The sequence below is a fragment of the Vulpes lagopus genome, chromosome 1 (genome assembly GCF_018345385.1).
Source record: "Vulpes lagopus strain Blue_001 chromosome 1, ASM1834538v1, whole genome shotgun sequence".
Lineage (NCBI taxonomy): Eukaryota > Metazoa > Chordata > Mammalia > Carnivora > Canidae > Vulpes > Vulpes lagopus.
In genome coordinates this window covers 29603924-29624303 of record NC_054824.1, presented here as the reverse complement: position 1 = coordinate 29624303, position 20380 = coordinate 29603924, and the positions used below count along the sequence as shown (strand labels likewise).

Genomic DNA, 20380 nt, shown 5'->3' with positions numbered 1-20380 from the left:
TGATATTTTGTACATAATTCAGTATGTATCTTTAAAAGACTATAAAAATAAAAACACAGTGCCATGATCACATCTAAAATATTAATAATTCCTGAACATAAATATCCAGTTGGTAATCACATTTCCCCAACTAGCTCATAAAATATTTTAGCAATTGTTTGTTCACATCAGAATCCAAATATCCAAATATGCTCCCATTATTACAATTCATGTGTCTTTTATATCATAAGATCCTCTCTCTCCTTTTTTTCTCCTTTTGCTTTTTATGTTTCAAAGAAATCAGGTCTTTTGTCCTGTAGTATTTCTCAGAGACTGGAATATGGTGACTGTTTTTGTGTTTGTTCATCATGAACTTATAAAAATATATTTGATATGCTTTAATCCAATGCAGTCATTATTCTTATGGATACTCAACTTGTACTATGTTGGTTAGTGAGAATCTTTCCATTTTGAAGCCTGTAAGTCCTATTGATAATGATCCTTGTAATTTACAATAGTTTTGTTTGTTTACTTTTTTTTTTCCTTCTGGTAGGAAGGATTCAGGAAGACTCAGCCTCATCTTACACATTTCCTATCCTAGACATAGAATCAGCCATTTCCCCAAGAAGCCTGTTTCCTTTAGAGAGGGATAGTATTCAGAGATCACAACTACAGATTGTCCTTTGTACCTGTTACCTCATATATACATGTATACACAAGACACTCTTCTTCTGGAACCCAGCGTGTTCCCTTTTCAAAGTTCAGTGAGAAAATACCAAGCTTCAAGCATCCTTGCATCCTGTTCAGAAACCAGGTCCTAAACAACTCAGAGATCAATTTTTTTTTCACCTGGTCAGCCAGGTGACAGGTTAAAATACCACATTAGCAACAAATTATTTTGGTGGACAGAAACTAAAAACAAGAAAGCTCATGAGTCCCTTCCTTTTTCTGGTATTAAAGGAAATACCTTGGTTCCATTTTGAGAACTTAGATGGAAAAAGGAATCTTTGTACATAGAGAATTTAATTTTTTTTTAACTAAGTAAAGACATTCCTGTATGAGTAAAAGAAAAATTCTAGAAAAAGACTCACCAAGAATCTCCCTTGGACATGGAATTACAAAGGTGACTCACTGCCTTGTGTGGGACGGGTCCCTGCTGGTAATTTATTTGTCAAAGCTGTGGAAGGATGACATAGGGCTGATCATTGTGTGAGGCTGTGGGCATTCGAAGGCTATCCCCCAAAAAACAGAAGTAGTTTTATATACTTGTCCGGCTAATTAGGAGGAATATTTCTGACCTCACTAAAGGAAAATATTCTTTAAACCTCACAGTATGTTTGAAAACAGAAAAGAAAGCATAAAACAGAAGGGTATGTCTCATGGTAGTTTTTATACTTTAGAGCAAATTTATTCAGATGGTAAAAGGTTTCTCAGTCCCTAAGGAATAGCAGCAGGTTCCTATAGGACTGCTATGTGGGGATAGGGAATTTAATGGAAAGTCCTACAAATTAACCATAAAACTACTTAAAAATACACTTCCAAAAAGAAGATAAATGATCAAAAAGCACCTGAAAAAGTATTCAATATCCTAAGTTATCAGGGAAACACAAACAAAAATCATTATGAGATACCAAAACAGCTAAAATAAAAGACTGACAACTCCAAATGATGTTGATGATGACTTGGAACAACTGCAACACTCATACACAGCTGCTGGGAGTGTAAAATGGCATAACCACTAGCAGAAGTGTTTGGCAGTTTATTAAAAGTTAAATGTACATCTACTCTACAGCCCAGAAGTTCCATTCTTAGATATTTACTGAGAGAAATGAAAACATGTCTACAAAAAGACATCCACAAAATATCTGTAGCAGCCTTATTCAAAATAACCGCAAATAAGAAACAACCCAATTGTCCATCAATAGCAGAATGGATTCGCAGAGTGTGCCATACAATGGAACACTATTCTGCAATGAAAAATAAACCACTGATAAATGCAGTAACATGGATAAATCACAAAAACATCAAGTGAAAGACCAGACAAAAAAAAAATAGTGTTTGATTTAGTTTATGAAAAGTTTAAAAATTGGCAAAAAGAATCTAACATGATAGAAATTAGATACTGTGTTTTTGGAGGGTAGACTAAAGAAAGAGTCCAAAGAAAACTTTCTGGAGGAATTGATATGATCTATATCTTCTTTTCTGAACATTAGTTACATGGCTATATATCAGTGGTTCTAAACCAGGGTGATTTGGCCTCCCAGGGGACAACTGGCAATGCTTGGAGGCACTTTTGATTGTCATGACTAGGGGGGATGCTACTGGTATCTAGAGAGGAGAGACCAGGGATGAACAAGACAGCTTTCCTACAACAAATAATTATTGAGTCCAAAATGTCAATAGTGCTAGGGCTAACAAACCTAGTATATATACAATTGTCAAAACTCATCAAACTGAAAAGCTAAGATCTCTACATTTTATTAAATGTTAATTATTACTGAAAGAAAGAAAGAAGAAAGAAAGAAAGAAAGAAAGAAAGAAAGAAAGAAAGAAAGAAAAGAGAAAGAAAGAAAGAAAGAGAAAGAGAATTCAACAACCCCCTCCTCACCTCCAAAAATATATTTGGAGAAGATTGGCTAAAAAAAAAAAAAAGAAAAGAAAAGAAAAACTTCATATATATTTTTTAAAGATTTTATTTATTTATTCATGAGAGACACAGAGAGAGAGAGAGAGAGAGAGAGAGAGAGGCAGAGACACAGGCAGAGGGAGAAGCAGGCTCCATGCAGGGAGCCTGACGTGGGACTCAATTCCAGGTCTCCAGGATCAGGCCTTGGGCCAAAGGCAACGCTAAACCACTGAGCCACCCGGCCTGCCCAAAAAACTTCGTATTTTAAACTTAGGAGAGTTCACCTGCTCAAAAAATGAATTTCGTATTAAAACTGTATGCAATTAATGTTTATCGAAACAAAAGAATATTGGTTTTTGGTTCCACATGTAAGGAGCTTAGAAGTTACCACTCCATACAAACAAGTGAAAAGCTGAATAGACTGAAAAATCAACAATTCTTCCTGAATCAGTAAGAGTGGGGAGGCCACAGGGCAGACTACTGCCTTTAAGATTGGAGAGACAAGAGAATATAGGGAGTCCTTGCTTACTGGAGCAGAAATTGAGGAGCAGAAACTGCTGTGGGAACTAGTACTACAGTAGGAAAACCTGAACGCATAATTGATGAAGTGCTGGAGGCTCAGTGTGGACAAGTCTGAGAGCTAAAAACTCTAAGGGGATCCATCATAATGAACCCGCACAATTTTGTGAGATTGACCTCTTGGGGGTCGGCCATGAACTCACAGAAAATATCAAGAAAAAAAATCCTCTCACGCTTCCAGATTGGGAAGGGAAAAAAGGTCTATTCAGAAATATACCAGAACATTCTCTTCTTAACAAGGTCTGTCCTCTGGGGAAACCAGTTAACCACAGCCTAACCTGCTAGGGTGTTATCAGAACCAAAAACTAATTTCCCCAGATAAAACCAATTTATCTGGGAAAAGGGAAATAGCCAACTCCAGTCAGCTCTAGCCATTCTGTCCCACCTGAGGGGAGAAAAAGAAAAAAAAATTGAGAAACAGATGTATAGTTCACAGTCCAGAGGCATAGGCTCAATAAATAAGACTTAATTACAGGACTATAATAATTCCCCTCTTCATATACCTCTCTACCATATTCTTAAAGGCCTATTTACAAGCAGTTCCTTTTACCCAGTACATCAGGTCCAGCTATCAAGAAAAAATGACAAGGCATGCTAAAAGTTAAAAAACAATTTTGAAGAGACAGAGCAAGAACCAGGTGTGGCATGACGGAATTCTCATACTGAGAAATTAAAACAACAATAATTAATTAGCTAAGGACTCCTTGATATAACAGAACATGTAAGAATAGATGTATAATGTAGCAGAAAGATGGGAATCCTAAGAAAGAACCAAAAAGAAAAACTAGAGGTCAAAAACATTGTAATAGAAATGAAGAATACTTTTGATGGGGTTAGCAGTAGTAGACCAGACACAGCTGCAGAAAGAATCACTGAATTTGAGGCTATCTTATTTATTACTGAAAACCAAATGCAAAGAAAAAAAGGACTGATGGAAAAAAAAAATCTAAGGACTGTGAGACAACTACAAAACATGTAACGTATGTGTAATGAGAATAGTAGAAGAAAGAAACAGAAAAAATAACTGAGAGTTTCCCCCAAATTAATGTCAGGCACCAAACCACAGATTCAGAAAGCTCAGAGAACATTTAGGCATTTAGGATAAATGCCTAAAAAACTCCACTACATTTAGCCATATCATTTTCAAGAAAAAGATCCTGAAAGAAGCCAGAGGGGGGAGGGAAATACCTTACCAACAGAGGAACAAGGTTAAGAATTAGATCCATTTTTTCCCAATTTTTTATTCAAAGTCATATAAGCAAGAGAGTAAAGTGAAATATTTAAAGTATTGAGAAAAAAATATAACACCCCACCATCCTAGATTCTACACCCTGTGAAATTATTCTTCAAAAGTGAAAGAGAAATTTTCTCAGAAAAACAAAAGTCAAGGGAATTTGTTGCCAGTAGACTTCTTTCAAGAAACATTATAAAAGTTCTTTTTTTTTTCTTTTTAGAGAGAGAGACCAACCACATGAGCAGGGGGGTGGCGGCAGATAAAGGAGAAAGAGAGAAAGGCTCTTAAGCAGGCTTTCCATTGAAGGCAGAGCCCAACACAGAGCTTGAACCCACAACCCTGAGATCATGACCTGAGCCAAAATTAAGAGTCAGACATTCAACTGACTGAGCCACCAAGGTGCCCCAAAAGAAGTAGTTTAGGAGGAAAATCATATAGGTCAGAAACTCAGATCTACATAAACAAAGAACATCAAAGAAGATGTAAATGAGGTAAAATACAACCTTTTTAAAAACTGGTCTAACAGGGGTGCCTGGGTGGCTCAATCAGTTAAGCGTCTGTCTTGGGCTTGGGTCATGATCCCAAGGCCTTAAGAATAAGCCCCACACTGGACTCCCTGCTCAGCGGGGATTCTGCTTCTCCCTCTTCTTTTCCTGTCACTCCTTCTGGTTATGTGCTCTGTTACATAAATAAAATCTTAAGAAAAAAATGGTCTAACAAATAAATGTATTTGATTATGTATGCTTATGTATATATCTTATGTGTGCGTGTGTGTGTGTTTATGTATTTATACGGGAAATGAATGACAGCAATGATATAAGGGACAGGAGGGAGCAATTAGGATTGTTTTGCTATTATATTCACTCTACCTGTGAAGTGGTATGGTGTTATTGGAAGTGCACTTGGGGGACAACTGGGTGACTCAGCAGTTGGGCATCTGCCTTCCGCACATGGGATCCAGGATCAAGTTCCGTATCGGGCTCCCGGCGGGAAGCCTACTTCTCCCTCTGCCTATGTCTCTGTCTGTCTCTCATGAATAAATAAATAATCTTTTTTAAAAAATGAAGTGGACTTGGATTAGTTTTTTTTTTTTTTTAAGATTTTATTTATTTATTCATGAGAGACACAGAGAGAAAGAGAGCACATGGCAGAGGCACAGGCAGAGGGAGAAGCAGGCCCCATGCAAGGAGCCCGACATGGGGCTCGATCCCAGGTCTCCAGGATCAGGCCCTAGGCTGAAGGCGGCGCTAAACCGCTGAGCCACCCGGGCTGCCCAACTTGGATTAGTTGTAAATGTATATTGCAACCTCCAGGGTAACTATTAAAATTTTTTTTAAAAAAGTATAACCACTATGTTAACAAAGGAGAGAAAATGCAACCCTATAAAATGTTAAATTAAAACCATAAAAGACAGAAAAGAAGTATAAGGCAAAAACAGGAACAAAGAATAAAGGCAACAAATAGAAAGCAGCAACAAATTTGTAGATATTAACCCAACTATTATGAATCATCACTTTGAATGTCAGTGGTCTAGAAGCACCAATTAAAAGACAGAGATGGTCAGAATGAGTCAAAAATAAGACCCAAACAAATGTTGTCTACAAGAAACTCACTTTAAATATAAAGACACATGTAAATGGGTAGAGAAAAAGATACCATGGTAACACTAATCAAAGAAAGTAGGAGTAGCTATTATTTTCAGACAAAGCAGACTTCAAAGCAAAGACATTACCAAAATCATAAAGGGGTCAATTCTCCAAGACCAATTCTTTTTTTTTTTTATAATTTTTAAAATTTATTTATGATAGTCACACACAGAGAGAGAGAGAGAGAGGCAGAGACATAGGCAGAGGGAGAAGCAGGCTCCATGCACCGGGAGCCCGACGTGGGATTCGATCCCGTGTCTTCAGGATCACGCCCTGGGCCAAAGGCAGGTGCCAAACTGCTGCGCCACCCAGGGATCCCTCCAAGACCAATTCTTAACCATGTATACATACAACAACAGTGCATCAAGCTACATGGGGCAAAAGCTAAGAGAACTGTAAGGTGAAACAGACATATATACTATCATAGTTGGATATGGACAGATCCAACAGGCAGAAAGTAAGTAAGGACAGAGTAAAATAAATAAAAATCAGTAAGAAAAAAGAGATAGGAAACCCGGTTTTAAAAATGGGCAAAAGACTGGAATAGACATGGCACAAAAAAGGGTGTCCATGTGGCCCACAGAGAAGGTGCTCAGCTTCATTAGTCATTAAGGCAAACAAATTAAAAGCACAATGAGCTATCATGGCATTTACCAGAATGGCTCAAATAAAAAAGACAGAAAATACTCACTGTTGTTGATGATTTAAGGGAACCAGAATTCATATACCCTGGTGGGAGTTTAAATTAGTACAAATACTTTGGAAAACTGCCAAATATCTACTAAAGCTGAACGGATTCCATAATCCTCCTCCTAGGTAAATATCCACCAGAAAAGCACAGACAAGCACCAAAGACTCTATAGAACTGTTCATAGTTGTAGTGCTTGCAATAGCAACGAACAGCAACCTAAATGTCTGTCCATACAAGAATGGATAAAGCACAGTTTACACTCATAAACTAGAATACTACACAGCAGTGAGAACAAATGAAGGACTGCCATAGGCAATCATAACTTTGAAAGAAAGCAGACTCAAAGGGGCATCTCCTGTATGATTCCACTGACAGGATATTTTGGAATAGGCCATAATCATCAACTATGATAGAATTCAGAGTGGAGATTGCCCTTTGGAGGACAGGATCCACACTCCATTTATTATTTCTTGATCTACATGCTGGTTAGATAGGTGGATCTACTTCTTAAAAATTCACTGATAAGGTTGCCTGGGTGGCTCAGTTGGTTAAGTGGCTGCCTTAAGCTCAGGCCATGATCCTAGGGTTCTGGGATCGAGCCCCATGTTGGGCTCCCTGTTCAGTGGGGAGTCTGCTTCTCACTCTCCCTCTGCCCCTCCTTGGCCCCTGTTTGTCGTCTCTCTCAAATAAATAAAATCTTTTTAAAAAATTCACTGATGAACATTTGTGTACTTTCCTACATGCTATACTTCAATAAAAATTTGACTTACAGAATGTAAAGGAAAAAAAATACTGGGAAAAAGACTGATGGGGACCAGGGAGTCATTTCAATAACTCTTTTCAAATATGCTCTTATCTTCCCTTCTTACACTTGTATAACTCGTACCTGGACTACTCTACCTAAAACCTCCTGAGGGAATTAAATTTTGGCCTTAGGGAAGTGTTTAGACAGTCCATGCACAGACAGTCCTGGGGTGAGAAAGCAGCGTGGGATTGGAGTAGAGTCTGGCACAGGCTGCAGGTGAGTCAGGCCAGGGTTCCTGGTAAGCCTCAGCATTCCTTAACCCAACCTGGAATGTCACACTCTTGCTGGGCCCATTTGCTCAGTGCTCAACAAAGGCATTGGGTCTGAGGCAGCCACAGGGAACAGCAGGCATGGAGCGTGGTGACGACTTCCAAAGGGGCATCCCTTTGTCCCACAGGTCACAGTAACAGGCTGACAACTGAATTGTGTAATTCCATCTGAATCTCAGAGGAAATTTCTAGTACAAAGTAGAAAGTTGTTCTTCAGTGGAAAGAAAAATGGATCCGAAAATGTAATGCTGTGAACTAGTTTATAGCACGGGTACTATTAACTCTGATGTTTGTGAAAAACAAGTAGCTCACAACTTGGGTTACTAAAGTTGAATTTCACAAACATTTTTTTCCTTAGGGGAATCTAAACTGTATAATATTAGCCTTCCTGCCAGGGATTTTCAGGCCTTCCTAATGCTTACAGTGGTACCTGGAATACATTCTCTACTAAGCCTGGAGGCAGCCCTGAGTCAGCTCTTCCCGTTACCTGTACACCTAAGCCATTCAGGAGATATTATTCAGAAATGCCTCTGGAGGAGATGCTACAGAGCTCCACCAATAATCTGGCCTTCTCCTCTATCAAGAACTTTTTCTTTAAGTTTAAATTAACTGACTTATAGGCATTCACATCTGCTTTCTTTCCCTTTATGTAGGAGTTGCTGCTTCATCCTTTGGGTGGGACAAACTAGAACTCCCAAGTTAAAAAAAATTGTCCACAAAAACTTCGTCACTCACTCCCTCTCAGAAGCCTGATTTCTATACTTGTCTCTAACCTTCACATTGATTCTCCAGGCTTCGAGGTCTATGAGCAATGAAGCCCATTAGCTAAATTCTTTTGGAAACCTGACAGCCTCACACTGTGCAGTTGTTCCTATGGGCACATCTGCTACACAGTAGGGGAATGAGATTGGATACAGTCCTTCCCCCACCTCCTAACTTTACTGTTTAAAATGGCACTGAGTTTTAGAAGTGGTAGGCAGCAGACAATTAAGGCATCCTTATACTTTGGTCACTATCTTGACATATTCAAATACTCCAGCTTTATGTTCATCATCGATTAAACACTTGAACTGCTGATTCCAGAGAGCTACTTCTTAGAGTGGGATTCAATAGACAAAGCACTAGTGATTTTCAACTCCCAAACCTTGCATGTGACATAGCACCCTAGTATGTGCAGCAGCCCTTGCTCATGCACACAGACACATGCCTCTTTTTGCTAACACTCGGTGTTTTGGTTTCCCCAGATAAAAAACATTCTGATATCCCCAACTGCAACACCAAACTTCCATGTGGAATGGTGATATCTTATCTAAATCTCTATATATCCCTCCATGAGGTCTTGCATACAGGAAGCTGACAAATATTTGTTGGCTGGAAGGAATAGTGATTGAATTAATGCATTACATAACTAGAATCCAAGTTTAGTATATTTCTTTCTTTTTAAAAATTTTTTAGTACATTTCTATACAGTTATCAAAGAAAATAATGTTTCATAGGATGGAGCTAAAAAGAGATTGGGAATTCTGATATTTCTAACCCCAGTATTCCAATACTTTTTCTATGTTACCCAGCAAAGCACCCTTGCCAGAAAATGACTTTGCTTGGAGCTTTGCCCAGCACTGCTTCACAGGCATCAAAGTTGAGAGCAAGGGGCAGAGACCCTCACTGCTCTTCCCAGCTCTCGGAAGAGATAACTATCACATGGGGTCCTGAGGATTCTGGGGTCATTTTGTTTCTTATAAAACTTATTTGTTGGGGTACCACCATAAGATTTCAAGAATTAGAATCGGGATAACAGTCTTCATATTGAAAACACAAACTTAAAGGTGGCATCAATCACTGAGTGATTTAAAATATTGGAATTAGGCAGGTGGTGACACTGACAATGTGAAGACTATTCCAAGTGTTATTCTGAACACTGGGGTACAGTCTGGTCCTTAACAATGACCATGGCTCACCAGTTTTTCAAGTGTTTGCTTGCCATGCATATATTATGTCATTCTAGTCTGTTTAACTCAAAAGATTTAATCCCACAAGATCACCTATAATTAGAGAGTGATGATGCATTCTTAGAAGACAAATATAGACACCACAGAGGTGATGCATCAGCAGTCTGAAAATAATTAATGCTTATCCTCACAAGGCCACCTACACCAAGACACTTGGGAACAGTTCACTATTGCCATAATGTCATAGAAGGATGGCAAAATCATTTTTCTTATCTGCAGAAGTAGGTCACAGCAAGAACATTAGGCCACCCCCCCAAAAAAAAACCCCAAAATCCAGAGTGGACATGAATAGTTTTGTGACACAACCTTTTAATTTTTCAACTCAATGTAAGAATGTAAGACTTGGTCACTGATTAACTCTGTTCTCTCTACACATCTCCCTACATGGTAATAGACCAGAATGAGGCCTTGAAATGCAGTATTTGCAGCACAGCAAAAAAGCTCCATTACCAGAATGCTGCTTCTTGACTGACAAGAGCTCAAGGATTTGAGGCAGCCACTGGTTTTGTTGTTGTTTTATTTCCAATGACAAAATAAAACCTATCATCATAAATTAGCACATCTATCAGGAGTCTGAGCTAGGCAAAATATAGTCATAGAGGCTAAAGGTTATAGCACTTTCAGCTTTTAAACTCAGCATATGGCACACGTGGGGCAGCATTTTATTCCCATCCATATGTCTGTTTAAGCTCAACTCAACAGAACTTGCAAAAACAGTCTGAGTTTTGTGCATTGCACTAGTGCTGGTGCCTTCTAAATAATAAGTGCCTTTCCCAGTGCCAATGAACAGGGTATAAAAAGGGGTCGCACAGTAGTGGGAAGAGGGACCAGGACATTCACGTGGATGATTCTATAATCTCAGGAAACTTATCAGAGAGGCAGAAATCCACACTGTCTAAGGCTTTGCCCTGTCATCAGTCAGACAGACACAGCATGATTCCCATACCAGCAGCTTTTCCCAGTCACCGCTGGGGCTCCTTACAATCAGGCACTTGGGTTCACAGACTCACTGACACTGGACTTTCTTCTTGGGGAACAGATAAATTATCTCCAGGAAACCAGGCTTCTCTCCTAACTATGTGCTCTTATTGACCTACATTTTTAAAGAAATTTATTCTGAAGTTGTGGGAAGGGCTAGAACCCATTCTTTGGCTCCAATTCTGAGTTACTCATTTGGCGCAGTCCTTCCTCTCTCTTTTCCCCTCAAATGTACTGAAAAGCTTTCCTCTGTCTTTTTTGCCCCTTGCTTTCCTTACTTTCTTCTTGCTCAGACTAATCCTATTTCATTTTTTACAGAATATGATTTTCTGTGTTCACTTTATCATTTTTACTCCTCTTAGTATCATTGATGACCTTCAAGCTTAGTTATTCCCTGCTTTCTCTTCCACATTCATCCTTATTTTTCCCCCATTTTAGCACTGAAGGACAACTGTACAATGTAAATTCTGAAGTTGTGTCACAGTTCCCCTAGGGACAATCTTCTTCCTCGAGCTATTAGATTGGAAAATGGTTTTTTAAAAAAACATCAAGGCTTTGTCACAGAGCAGGTGCAATCATTAAAATGTAAAATTAGTCCTTTTTCCAACAAAAGTGGTGTGATACTTTACTTCTAACTGCACAAAAGGATTTAGGAAATGGAATATAAAAAAAACCTATCAAGAGCTTTGAAGAGTTAGGTGCCAAGTTATATGATATTTTGTTCCTACAGTGTCGATGATAAAGCCATGGCAGGGTGGAATGCTATAATTTTGCTTTCTGTATTCACTATTGCAAGGTCAATTAATTTAAGCACTGAAAATTGACCTGCTTTTTATTCACGCACACATCTGTTTACTCATTTATTCAAGACATTCATTGGGTTCTTCCAATGTGCCAGGCAGAGTAATAAAATAAAAATTAAAAATCTTTTTTATACTAAGAAACATGTCAATGGTTAGTCCCTATTCTAGACATACCACTCACTTCACTCATAAATTCTATTTACCTGCAGAAAATGAGGAGCAGCAGTAATAATAAACTTACCTGCAGGCAGATTCAGGAAGGCAGACATAGTTTCACAGCACTCTGTAAAACCTGTGACTGTTTCACTAGCTATTAACTGGCAGCCTAGTGGGCTTGGACCACAGTGGGGAGAAAGGCTCTGGGCTTGCATTCCAGCTCTGTGGTTTGCTGCTGGTATGGCTTTTCTTAGGCCTCCCTGAGCCTCCGTTTCCTTCTGTGAAAAACAGAGCTAGCTGTATTAGTCCCCAATAGTGGGTATGATGATTAAATGAAATAAAATCCACAAATCTACTACTATGCCCATCTCAAAGTTGATGCTCAATTAGTGGTACCATTATCATGACTGGAGTTTACGGATAGAAGAAATGACTGCCCCAAACCAAGTTATTCTTTTCTTTTCAGAAGAGGAATGATAACGTTGATTTCAAGGAGACATAGGTTAAAAATTAGTGTATCGCATGCATTAGCTCTGCTCCTCTTGAGTTGTGCTATTTCTCTCACCAAGCACCCCATTTATTATTTCCATAAATGCACATCCACATGAGCACCCTATTCACTGATGCTTACCTGCCATCATTATCTTTTTCTCCTTTTAGCCCAAACTTGTTTAGAGAAAGCTCAACACAGGAAAGTAGTCACCTACTTTACATGAGTCAACAAAGGGAAGGCAATGAATCAATTTCTTTTTGCTTAGGGTTGCAGGTGAGGGAAATGTGAGGAAGAGAATAATAAGGATTTTTTGGGCCCCCGAAAAGAGTGACTTAATGATTCAAGCCTAGCAACAGAAACTGATGCTTGGTTGTAAAGAAGACTATTGATTTCATGTGTTCACTTCAATTTGGTTCACAAAACTACACGACATTAGAGCTGGAAGAGATGTAAAAAATAATTCAGTCAAATCCCATTTTTTTAAGAGATAGAGAATTTGAGGTCCATAGAAGTCTTAGATGTCTTGTGAAGGCGACCCAGCTAATTGCTACGGAACTAGAACTAGAATCTAGGTTTCTCACATTTTCATTCCAAAAGAAATTTAAAATGACTAGGGTATAGTGTATTTAGGTGGTTGTCTTTGTCTGTTTGCCAATGTGTTTTTGTCTAGTGTGGAAAAGAATCAGACTTTTAAAAGGGGTTTGGACCTGGGTGATTTACTTTATGTGCCTAGTGGTGGTAGTGAGCAGCCCATCAATGCTTTGAAATGACACGCAAAATTTTAAGTGGATATGCATTTTTAGGGGTGGGGGAGGGGCAGAGAGAGACTCTTTTTTTGTTCTTTTTGTTAAAGATTTTACTTCCTTATTTTTAGAGAGTGCATGCGAGAGAGCACATGCAGAGGGAGAGGCAGAGGGAGAAGACAGAGAATCCTAAGCAAACTCCCCATTGAGCATGGAGCTGGAAAAAAGGCTCCCTTCTCATGACTTTGAGATCATGACTGGGCCGAAATCAGAGTTGGATGCCTAACCAACTGAGCCACTCAGGTCCTCTGTGGGCGTACATTTTTCTAGGAATAAGGTCCAAAGCTTCAACATAGTCTCAGAAGCATCAGCAAACAAAACAAAGTTAAGTGCAGTGGATTGGGTAGAGACAAGAGTAATAAGGCCAGAGGTTTCTAAGCTGCTGCAGGCTGGGATGCTTCTAGTGCAGGCATGGAGGATGTAGGGTAAGAGGAGGCTAGCTGGCAAAGAGAACTCTGTGGTCCCACCTTGCTTTCCAGAAGGGAGGCTTTATTTTGTATCTGTTTTCCACATTAGCGTTCTGCTCAATTTGCTGCAGGAAGGATGCTACTACTGGCAGTAGGGGGAATGAAAACCACTATTGGACCATATTTTATAAAATTTCAATAAATGTGTGGCCTCCCTCTGCCCATTAAAAAAAAAAATAACCTTCAGCATTCTGTCAAGAGTTCCTTCTCCTCACTTGATGGGATGAGCACTGGGTGTTACTCTGTATGTTGGTAAATTGAACACCAATAAAAATTAATTTAAAAAAAAAAAGAGTTCCTTCTCCTGACTATATCTGTTGTTCTGTGTTTAACAACCAAGGTATCTCTTGTCTTCCCCATATCTTCAATGAATGCCTGCTAGTGGCAAGAAAATAAGGACCAGAAATTGAAAGTGGTTGGAAAAAAAGAATCTGAGTCCATCCTATCTTATTTCATGAGGATAACAGAAATCACTTTCTTTTTTCTTTTCCCTAGCTTCTCACAGGATGATCTTCATCCCAAAGGCCAGGGGTGCTGCAATAGCTGTATCAGAAACCCCAAGTGGATTGTCCATCTTTTTCTTTATAACCTGAGAAAAGATCTTCCCTCTATTTTTCTCAGATAATAAAGAGTTGAAGGTATATATTTAGAAACCAGTAGTTTTAAGTTTTATAGAATGTTTGAAACTTGGGATGGGGAAAAATGAGAACTAGCAAAAAGCAATAAAGCTTAGAAAGTAATATATTTGGTCATTTTCACCCAAAATTAGAACTTCATGCCCCTAAGACACAAGCCTAAATAATATTGTTTGTGTTGCATTAACCTTAAGGTATAATATGGCAAAAGCAGATTACAGGAAATCACAAAAAAACCTGTTATAACATTAGCAGCAGCTAGCAGGAGTATTTTGGCAAGCAATCACTCTTACAGATTGAGTTATAAACATTGGGATCATGGCCTGGGTCTGTGTGAGTTTAGACACAATTTGCACATAAATATATGACTTCAAAAATAAGTACCATATTGAAAAATGGCCACCCCACAAGATATTTTATATGAGGTTTGATGTTTCTCTTGTTTTGCATTTTGCCCTTCACTTAATGTGTTTATGAAGGACAGGAGAGCCCAGGATTGGAGGAATAGTGAGGGATCAGCTGGTTCAACTCTACCTCTCCTGCGCTCCACAACTTGTCAACATGGTATACATGGATTTAGGATTTTCAAAGATACTATCTCATTGAATAGCTGGACCAAACCCAATAATCTTCTGGTTATTGTGAATTATATTATAAAGTATAAGATAGTGGCACCTGGGTGGCACAGTTGGTTAAGCATCCAACTCTTGATTTTGGCTCAAGTCATGACTGTGAGATGGAGCCCCACATGGGGCTCCGCTCTGGATGTGGAACCTGCTTAGGATTCTCTCTCTCTCTTTCCTGCCTCTTGCCCTCTACTCTCTTCCTCTCTCTCTCAAATAAATAAATAAATCTTTTTTTTAAAGTATAAGATAATGTTCCCATTTTTGAGAAATTTATGATCTCACTGGAAACCCTGGACATACATTTAAGCAGCTGTCAGTCATTTTAAGTGGGGGGCAGCCAGAGCAGGGGGTGATGAAAACACAGCTGTTAATCATATTGCCTTCTTTGGTACCCGTAAAGGCTAAGGACTCAATAGGAGGTATATAAAATATAATGTAGCTTGTTGCACTAGAGGAACACAGATAATACAGCACTGGGCTGCAACATTGGAGCCATGTCTCTCATAGTAATAATATGTTCAAAGTCAGAAATGAGAGGAAATAAAAGTAACAGCCATTTATTTAGTATTTATTACATTCCAAGTACTCCTCAATATATTCACTGATTTATCATTACAATAACCATAAGGTAAAAACAAACATAGGCTCAAAGACATACTTGCCTAAGGTTCCACAGCCAGCACATAGGGGCTGATATTTCACATCAAAGCTGAGTTCTAAGCCCATGCTCCAATCTCAACTCCTCATCCTTGTTATTTCCAAGATTCTTCAAATGTGTTAACATACCTATGATGATGCCTTGTTCAATTATGAAATATAGCAAAGCTCATAAAGTATGTAGAACTTTCTGTAGAAATTTTACTAATATCTAAGTATGTAATAATTTTCTATGTTTCATATTAATATATCTCAAGGACTATTACTACAGTATATTCAAGATAATGAGATAGAGGACACATTATATTTAGTTTCTGAAGGTTCATATCAAAGGCCATACATTCAGAATACATTCATAACTGATAAATTGTTTGGATATTTTACTCAGCTTGATGAATGGAATACTGAGATGAGATCAAGATATTTAAGCATTGGGATAGAGTCAGTGTTGGTGGGGGAAGGCAGATATAAATCTGTTATATTTAATGGTACTGTTTTAAGAAAATGACTGTAAACAAATAACATCAACACACATTTTAAGTATAACTTTTAAGTAGGAACAAATACAATGGACTGTACAGTATAAGGAAAGTACACTTATAAAGTCCTATCTGCTGCTTGAAGAAAGTCAGCTGAAGGTACATTCACTTCTGGATGCAGCAGCTAATTCATATAATGCCTGGGCGTGTTCAGTCAAATCCAATAATGCCAACTTTATTAGTTTTAGATTATGACATTTTAGAAGGAACCTTCCATTTTATCTACACAGATTCTGGCACTTGCAGCATCTCATCAGAAGTCAGACACTAGTTATTAAAAGCTGGTTTCGAAGGATTGAATCTGATGATTAAGGATGACTGTAGAGAAGGGGTACATGGGGCCACTTAGAGAACAAAGGAAAGGCTAAGCTTCTGCCTCAAAAATCCTGCATGAGCCTCCTTTTCTAAAGGATATTGAAAATGACATCTCACGTGGGGCACTTTTTTCCAGTTCTCATAAGGAAATGAATTCCCACTCTCTCCTGAGAGAGAACAGAAGCTCAACTGGGAAGAAAGGAGAAAGCAAGGAAGGCAAGCCCAGTGCCAACAGCAGCAGCAAAGGCAGGAAGAAAGGAAGTTAACTTCTTTGTTTTGGCAGCAGTTTTGTATTTGCCTTTGTGGCATCTCTGAATTCCTGAAAGCGCCATCCATAATCACTGGCCCTTCTCCTAGGGAAGTAAAAAGAAAGAGCAAGCAAAAGAACTTTATGTCCTGAATCTTACTGTGACAGGAACCTTTCACAAATCTGAGCTTTCTAGGCTACTCATATGCATGATTTATGGTGAAGGTTCGAGGCTCTTAAAGTCATTTTACAAATGAGAAAATGCTTAGTACCTTAGCAGGTACTAAGAAAAATACCTGAGTGTGCTTGATGAAAAAGTTGAAAAGAAGACCAAAGCCTTTTCTGGAAAGGGTCCTAGTTTAGCTTATATAATTAGTGCTGTGGAAACATAAGGTTTGTTGTAACAGGATAACTTAATGAGACATAAACTAGTGTACCATCTTTGATGCTATGGACTCCTTTGCAAATGATTGCAAGAGTTTTCACTCTCCTTTCCTTTCTCTCATGCACAGGAAAGGCAGAAAGACCCCAGTGAGTTTGAATGCCTACCTCCCTTACCCCTCCTGGAGGCTACAGCTTCCAGAGGCCAGGGAAGGAGGCCACTCCACAAGAACAAAGTAGGCTTTCTGAGATGCAAATCAGGGGAGACAAGGTTAATAAATTCCAGAGCAGTGGCTCTGTTTTTAGTGTCTGGCCTTATAAGTATCAGATCTGAGAGGGCAGATGATTATGACGATGCCAGGGGAGACCCTGGATGCAGCAGCACGGGTCTCTGGAACTAGCCTGGCACACAGGGAGTTGAAACACCAGGAAACTGTCATCTTTTGATTTTGGGCAGAGTGTCTTCCCAGAAATCTTTTTTTCTGATTTTCCTGGACTGACAGAGACTGGTTACTTTTGGGGAAGGAAAACTTGCTTGAGAAAAATAGACATTGCTGTCTCAGTATTTATCCCCAAACTGGAGAACAGAAAACAGTGTCACACACGAAAAAGAAGGTTCACTGAAAACACTCCCTACTTGAGAAAACAGTACTTCAAATACCACCACATGAAATTGCTGTACTAAGAAAGTCACACTTTCCAAGTCTGATTCATAGCATTAATGTTCAACTGGAAAAAAAAAATATAAATTTCTAAGAAACCCTGTCTAAGAAACACTTCCATACAGGGAAGTATATATTAACACTATAACCAAATACCACACGGTTGGCTGAAGTTGAGAGAGAAGTGTTTGAGGATAAATTACGGAACAAAAGGTATCCACGTCTAGCAATTAATCTCTAAAGTCCTTGGCCAAAGCTTCTCTTCTCATCCAAGCTGACAAATGTGTTTTGGGATTTGATAGCCAGAAAAATCCTTGGGAGGTATTTTAAGAGTAATTTTTCTTAGAGGAAGCAAAGGAGTAAAGAAGGCAAGGTGAAATGCCTTCAATATTTCTTTGATATGCTTATCTTTTTAATATGATAACAGCACACTGATCTGCAACAAGACAATTTAAATGGAAATTTAAGATTTATTACACATTTTGCTGTCTTTCAAAATAGCAATGCACCAAGCCTAAAAAGATTTCATCAATTTATAATTTAACATTTTCTTGATGATCCAAGGTCAATATTATAAATTACCTACTAGTTGTGAGATCTTGGGCAAATCACCTGAATCTTCATTGTCCTCATATTTACCATGGGAATGATAGTATCTGTCTTATAGAATAGTGGTGATGGATTAAATGAGATCATCCCTGCAAAGCACTTAGCATAGAGCCCTTTACACTATTAAGAGACTCAAAATGGTGGTTACTGTTTCTTTTTAATATATTTCTCTGCTCATGATTATGATCTAGAAAACTGAGTTGACCTGTAAGTTTAACTTCTGAAGTTACCACCTAAAATTTAAAACTTATATTCTCTTTTAGAAAAGAAAAAAAGATCAAATAACCATTTCTTTCAATGTGGTAGACTTAATGTCAGAAGCAGCCCTTGGTATAAAAGACTAAAAATGTTGAATAAATATTTTTAAAATCTCTAATACATAGTTGAGTTGTCAGGAGAATAACTGAATCCTATAAGGTAAGAAAGAATTCTGAAACCTCTTGGTAAGCCAGGGCTGAAGAAAGAGTTTTCCAGAGGAATCCGCTCATCCTTGAAGGTCAAGACTAGAGCATGAGCTTTATGCTGGGGGTCAGAGGACAAGCTTGGGACCCTGTAAAATAAAAGGCTGGATCAGAAGCCCTTAAGATACCTGCTCCTCCTTCCCTGCCACTACCTCCTGGTAAATGAATTAGAAAAACAATCTGCCCTCCAGAGGCTGACAGTAGATGAAGCTATTTGCCTGCCTCAGCCTTGGTCAGTCTGGCAAGGAGGGTGAAGGGAAAGGCACCTCTGAGAATCCCTTTTTTTTTTTTTTTCCTCTGAGAATTCCTAATCACAAGTTCACTCTTGGGAATATTTGGGGATAGAATCCATACTATTTATGGGACCTCATAAACGATCCTTTCTGGAAGAACATACTTTTAATCTAGACCTCAAAGAGCTCCCACAGGAAAAAAAAAAAAAAAGGTCCCACAGATAAATACTAGGGAGAACATGAGCCCACGGTCACTATCACTTACCTACTTCATGACCACAGACAACTTTGAAAATATTTCTGTGACTCAGTTTCCTCATGTAACAAATGTAGATGATAATAGGACTTGTAATCGGGACTCTTGAAAAAATTAAATAAGTTACTATGTATAATATGCTAGGAATGGTGACTACCCCACCACAGTAAATACTCAATAAATATTAGCTATTACTAAAGGATATGGGAAACTATTTATGACATAAATGAAGAAAGTAGGATTTAACATTATATATAACCTGCTTCTGGTTTCTCTTCATCTCTTTAACTGCCCTCCTTCTGCCGCAGCATGCCTGCAGAGAAAACACTGGAAGGAAATAGACCAACATGCTAACTCTGTAGGATATGACTCAGGGAAATTTATTTTCCTTTTAGACTTTTTAGTTTTTAAATTTCCAACAACCATTATATATTTCTTCTACAATTAGAAATACTTAAAATAAGAAAAGACTCCTGTTTCCTCTCGTTGTATCCCATTACCCACTCCTCCCCCCTAATGCTAGCATGCTCGTTTTCTTCACAGAGTGACAATTTAGCCACATAATTTTCAGGTTAGTAGGTAAAGAAGAGAAGGACATCTAAAGGAAAAAAAAAAAAACATATCAGAAAGAAAAAACTGGCAGGTTCCCACATCATGGAGGAGAAAAATAGTTTAAATACTTCCATGCATAAAAACAGATTGGCCAGTGATGGCACTCATGTTAAAAGCCAGCAGAGGTGTGGGGGTAAGGAAGATTTTTTTATCCCCTCGGGTTTAACTTGCTTAGCTTTTGTGATTATGGCCCACAAAGTCAAGATGTCCTATATGTATAATTATAGACAAATATCTGAATGATAAGGACAAGTAACACAGTTATATCTGAAAACAAAGTCTACTTTAAAAATAAAATACATTATTTGAAGAAGGAATAATAAACCAAAGTCACCTTTCTTGTAATTTAGATATATTTTAGTCTTTAAGAATCAATCTACTATAACAAAAATGTCCCTGGAGTGCTGTCATATTTTCTGCCTGCCCAGCACCTTCTTCTGGACACCCTTGAAATGTTTGAAGAATTTCTTTCTTTATTGGTCCTACTTTCCTAGGACAGAGCCAGAAAACTTGTTTCCCCTGCCTTCCCTGAAGTCAGGGCAGCATTATGGGACCAGATTCTGCCAACCAAATGCCCTGCTCAGCACTAAGTTTGAGAAGTAACTTGAG

At 38.4% G+C, this 20380-nt stretch overlaps 1 protein-coding gene across 6 annotated transcripts in view; it reads right to left on the bottom strand.

Annotated features, from left to right (window-relative positions):
* Positions 1–20380, bottom strand: part of UBE3D (ubiquitin protein ligase E3D) — a 156688-nt gene that overhangs the window by 20556 nt on the left and 115752 nt on the right. For 3 of the 6 annotated variants that reach the window (XM_041762593.1, XM_041762601.1, XM_041762646.1), the window contains one exon: positions 11861–12053. The exons of the other annotated variants lie outside the window; for them this stretch is intronic. In XM_041762593.1, the coding sequence (XP_041618527.1) occupies positions 11861–12053 (193 nt within the window). The remainder of the gene's footprint in view (positions 1–11860; positions 12054–20380) is intronic. 6 annotated transcript variants of the gene reach the window in all.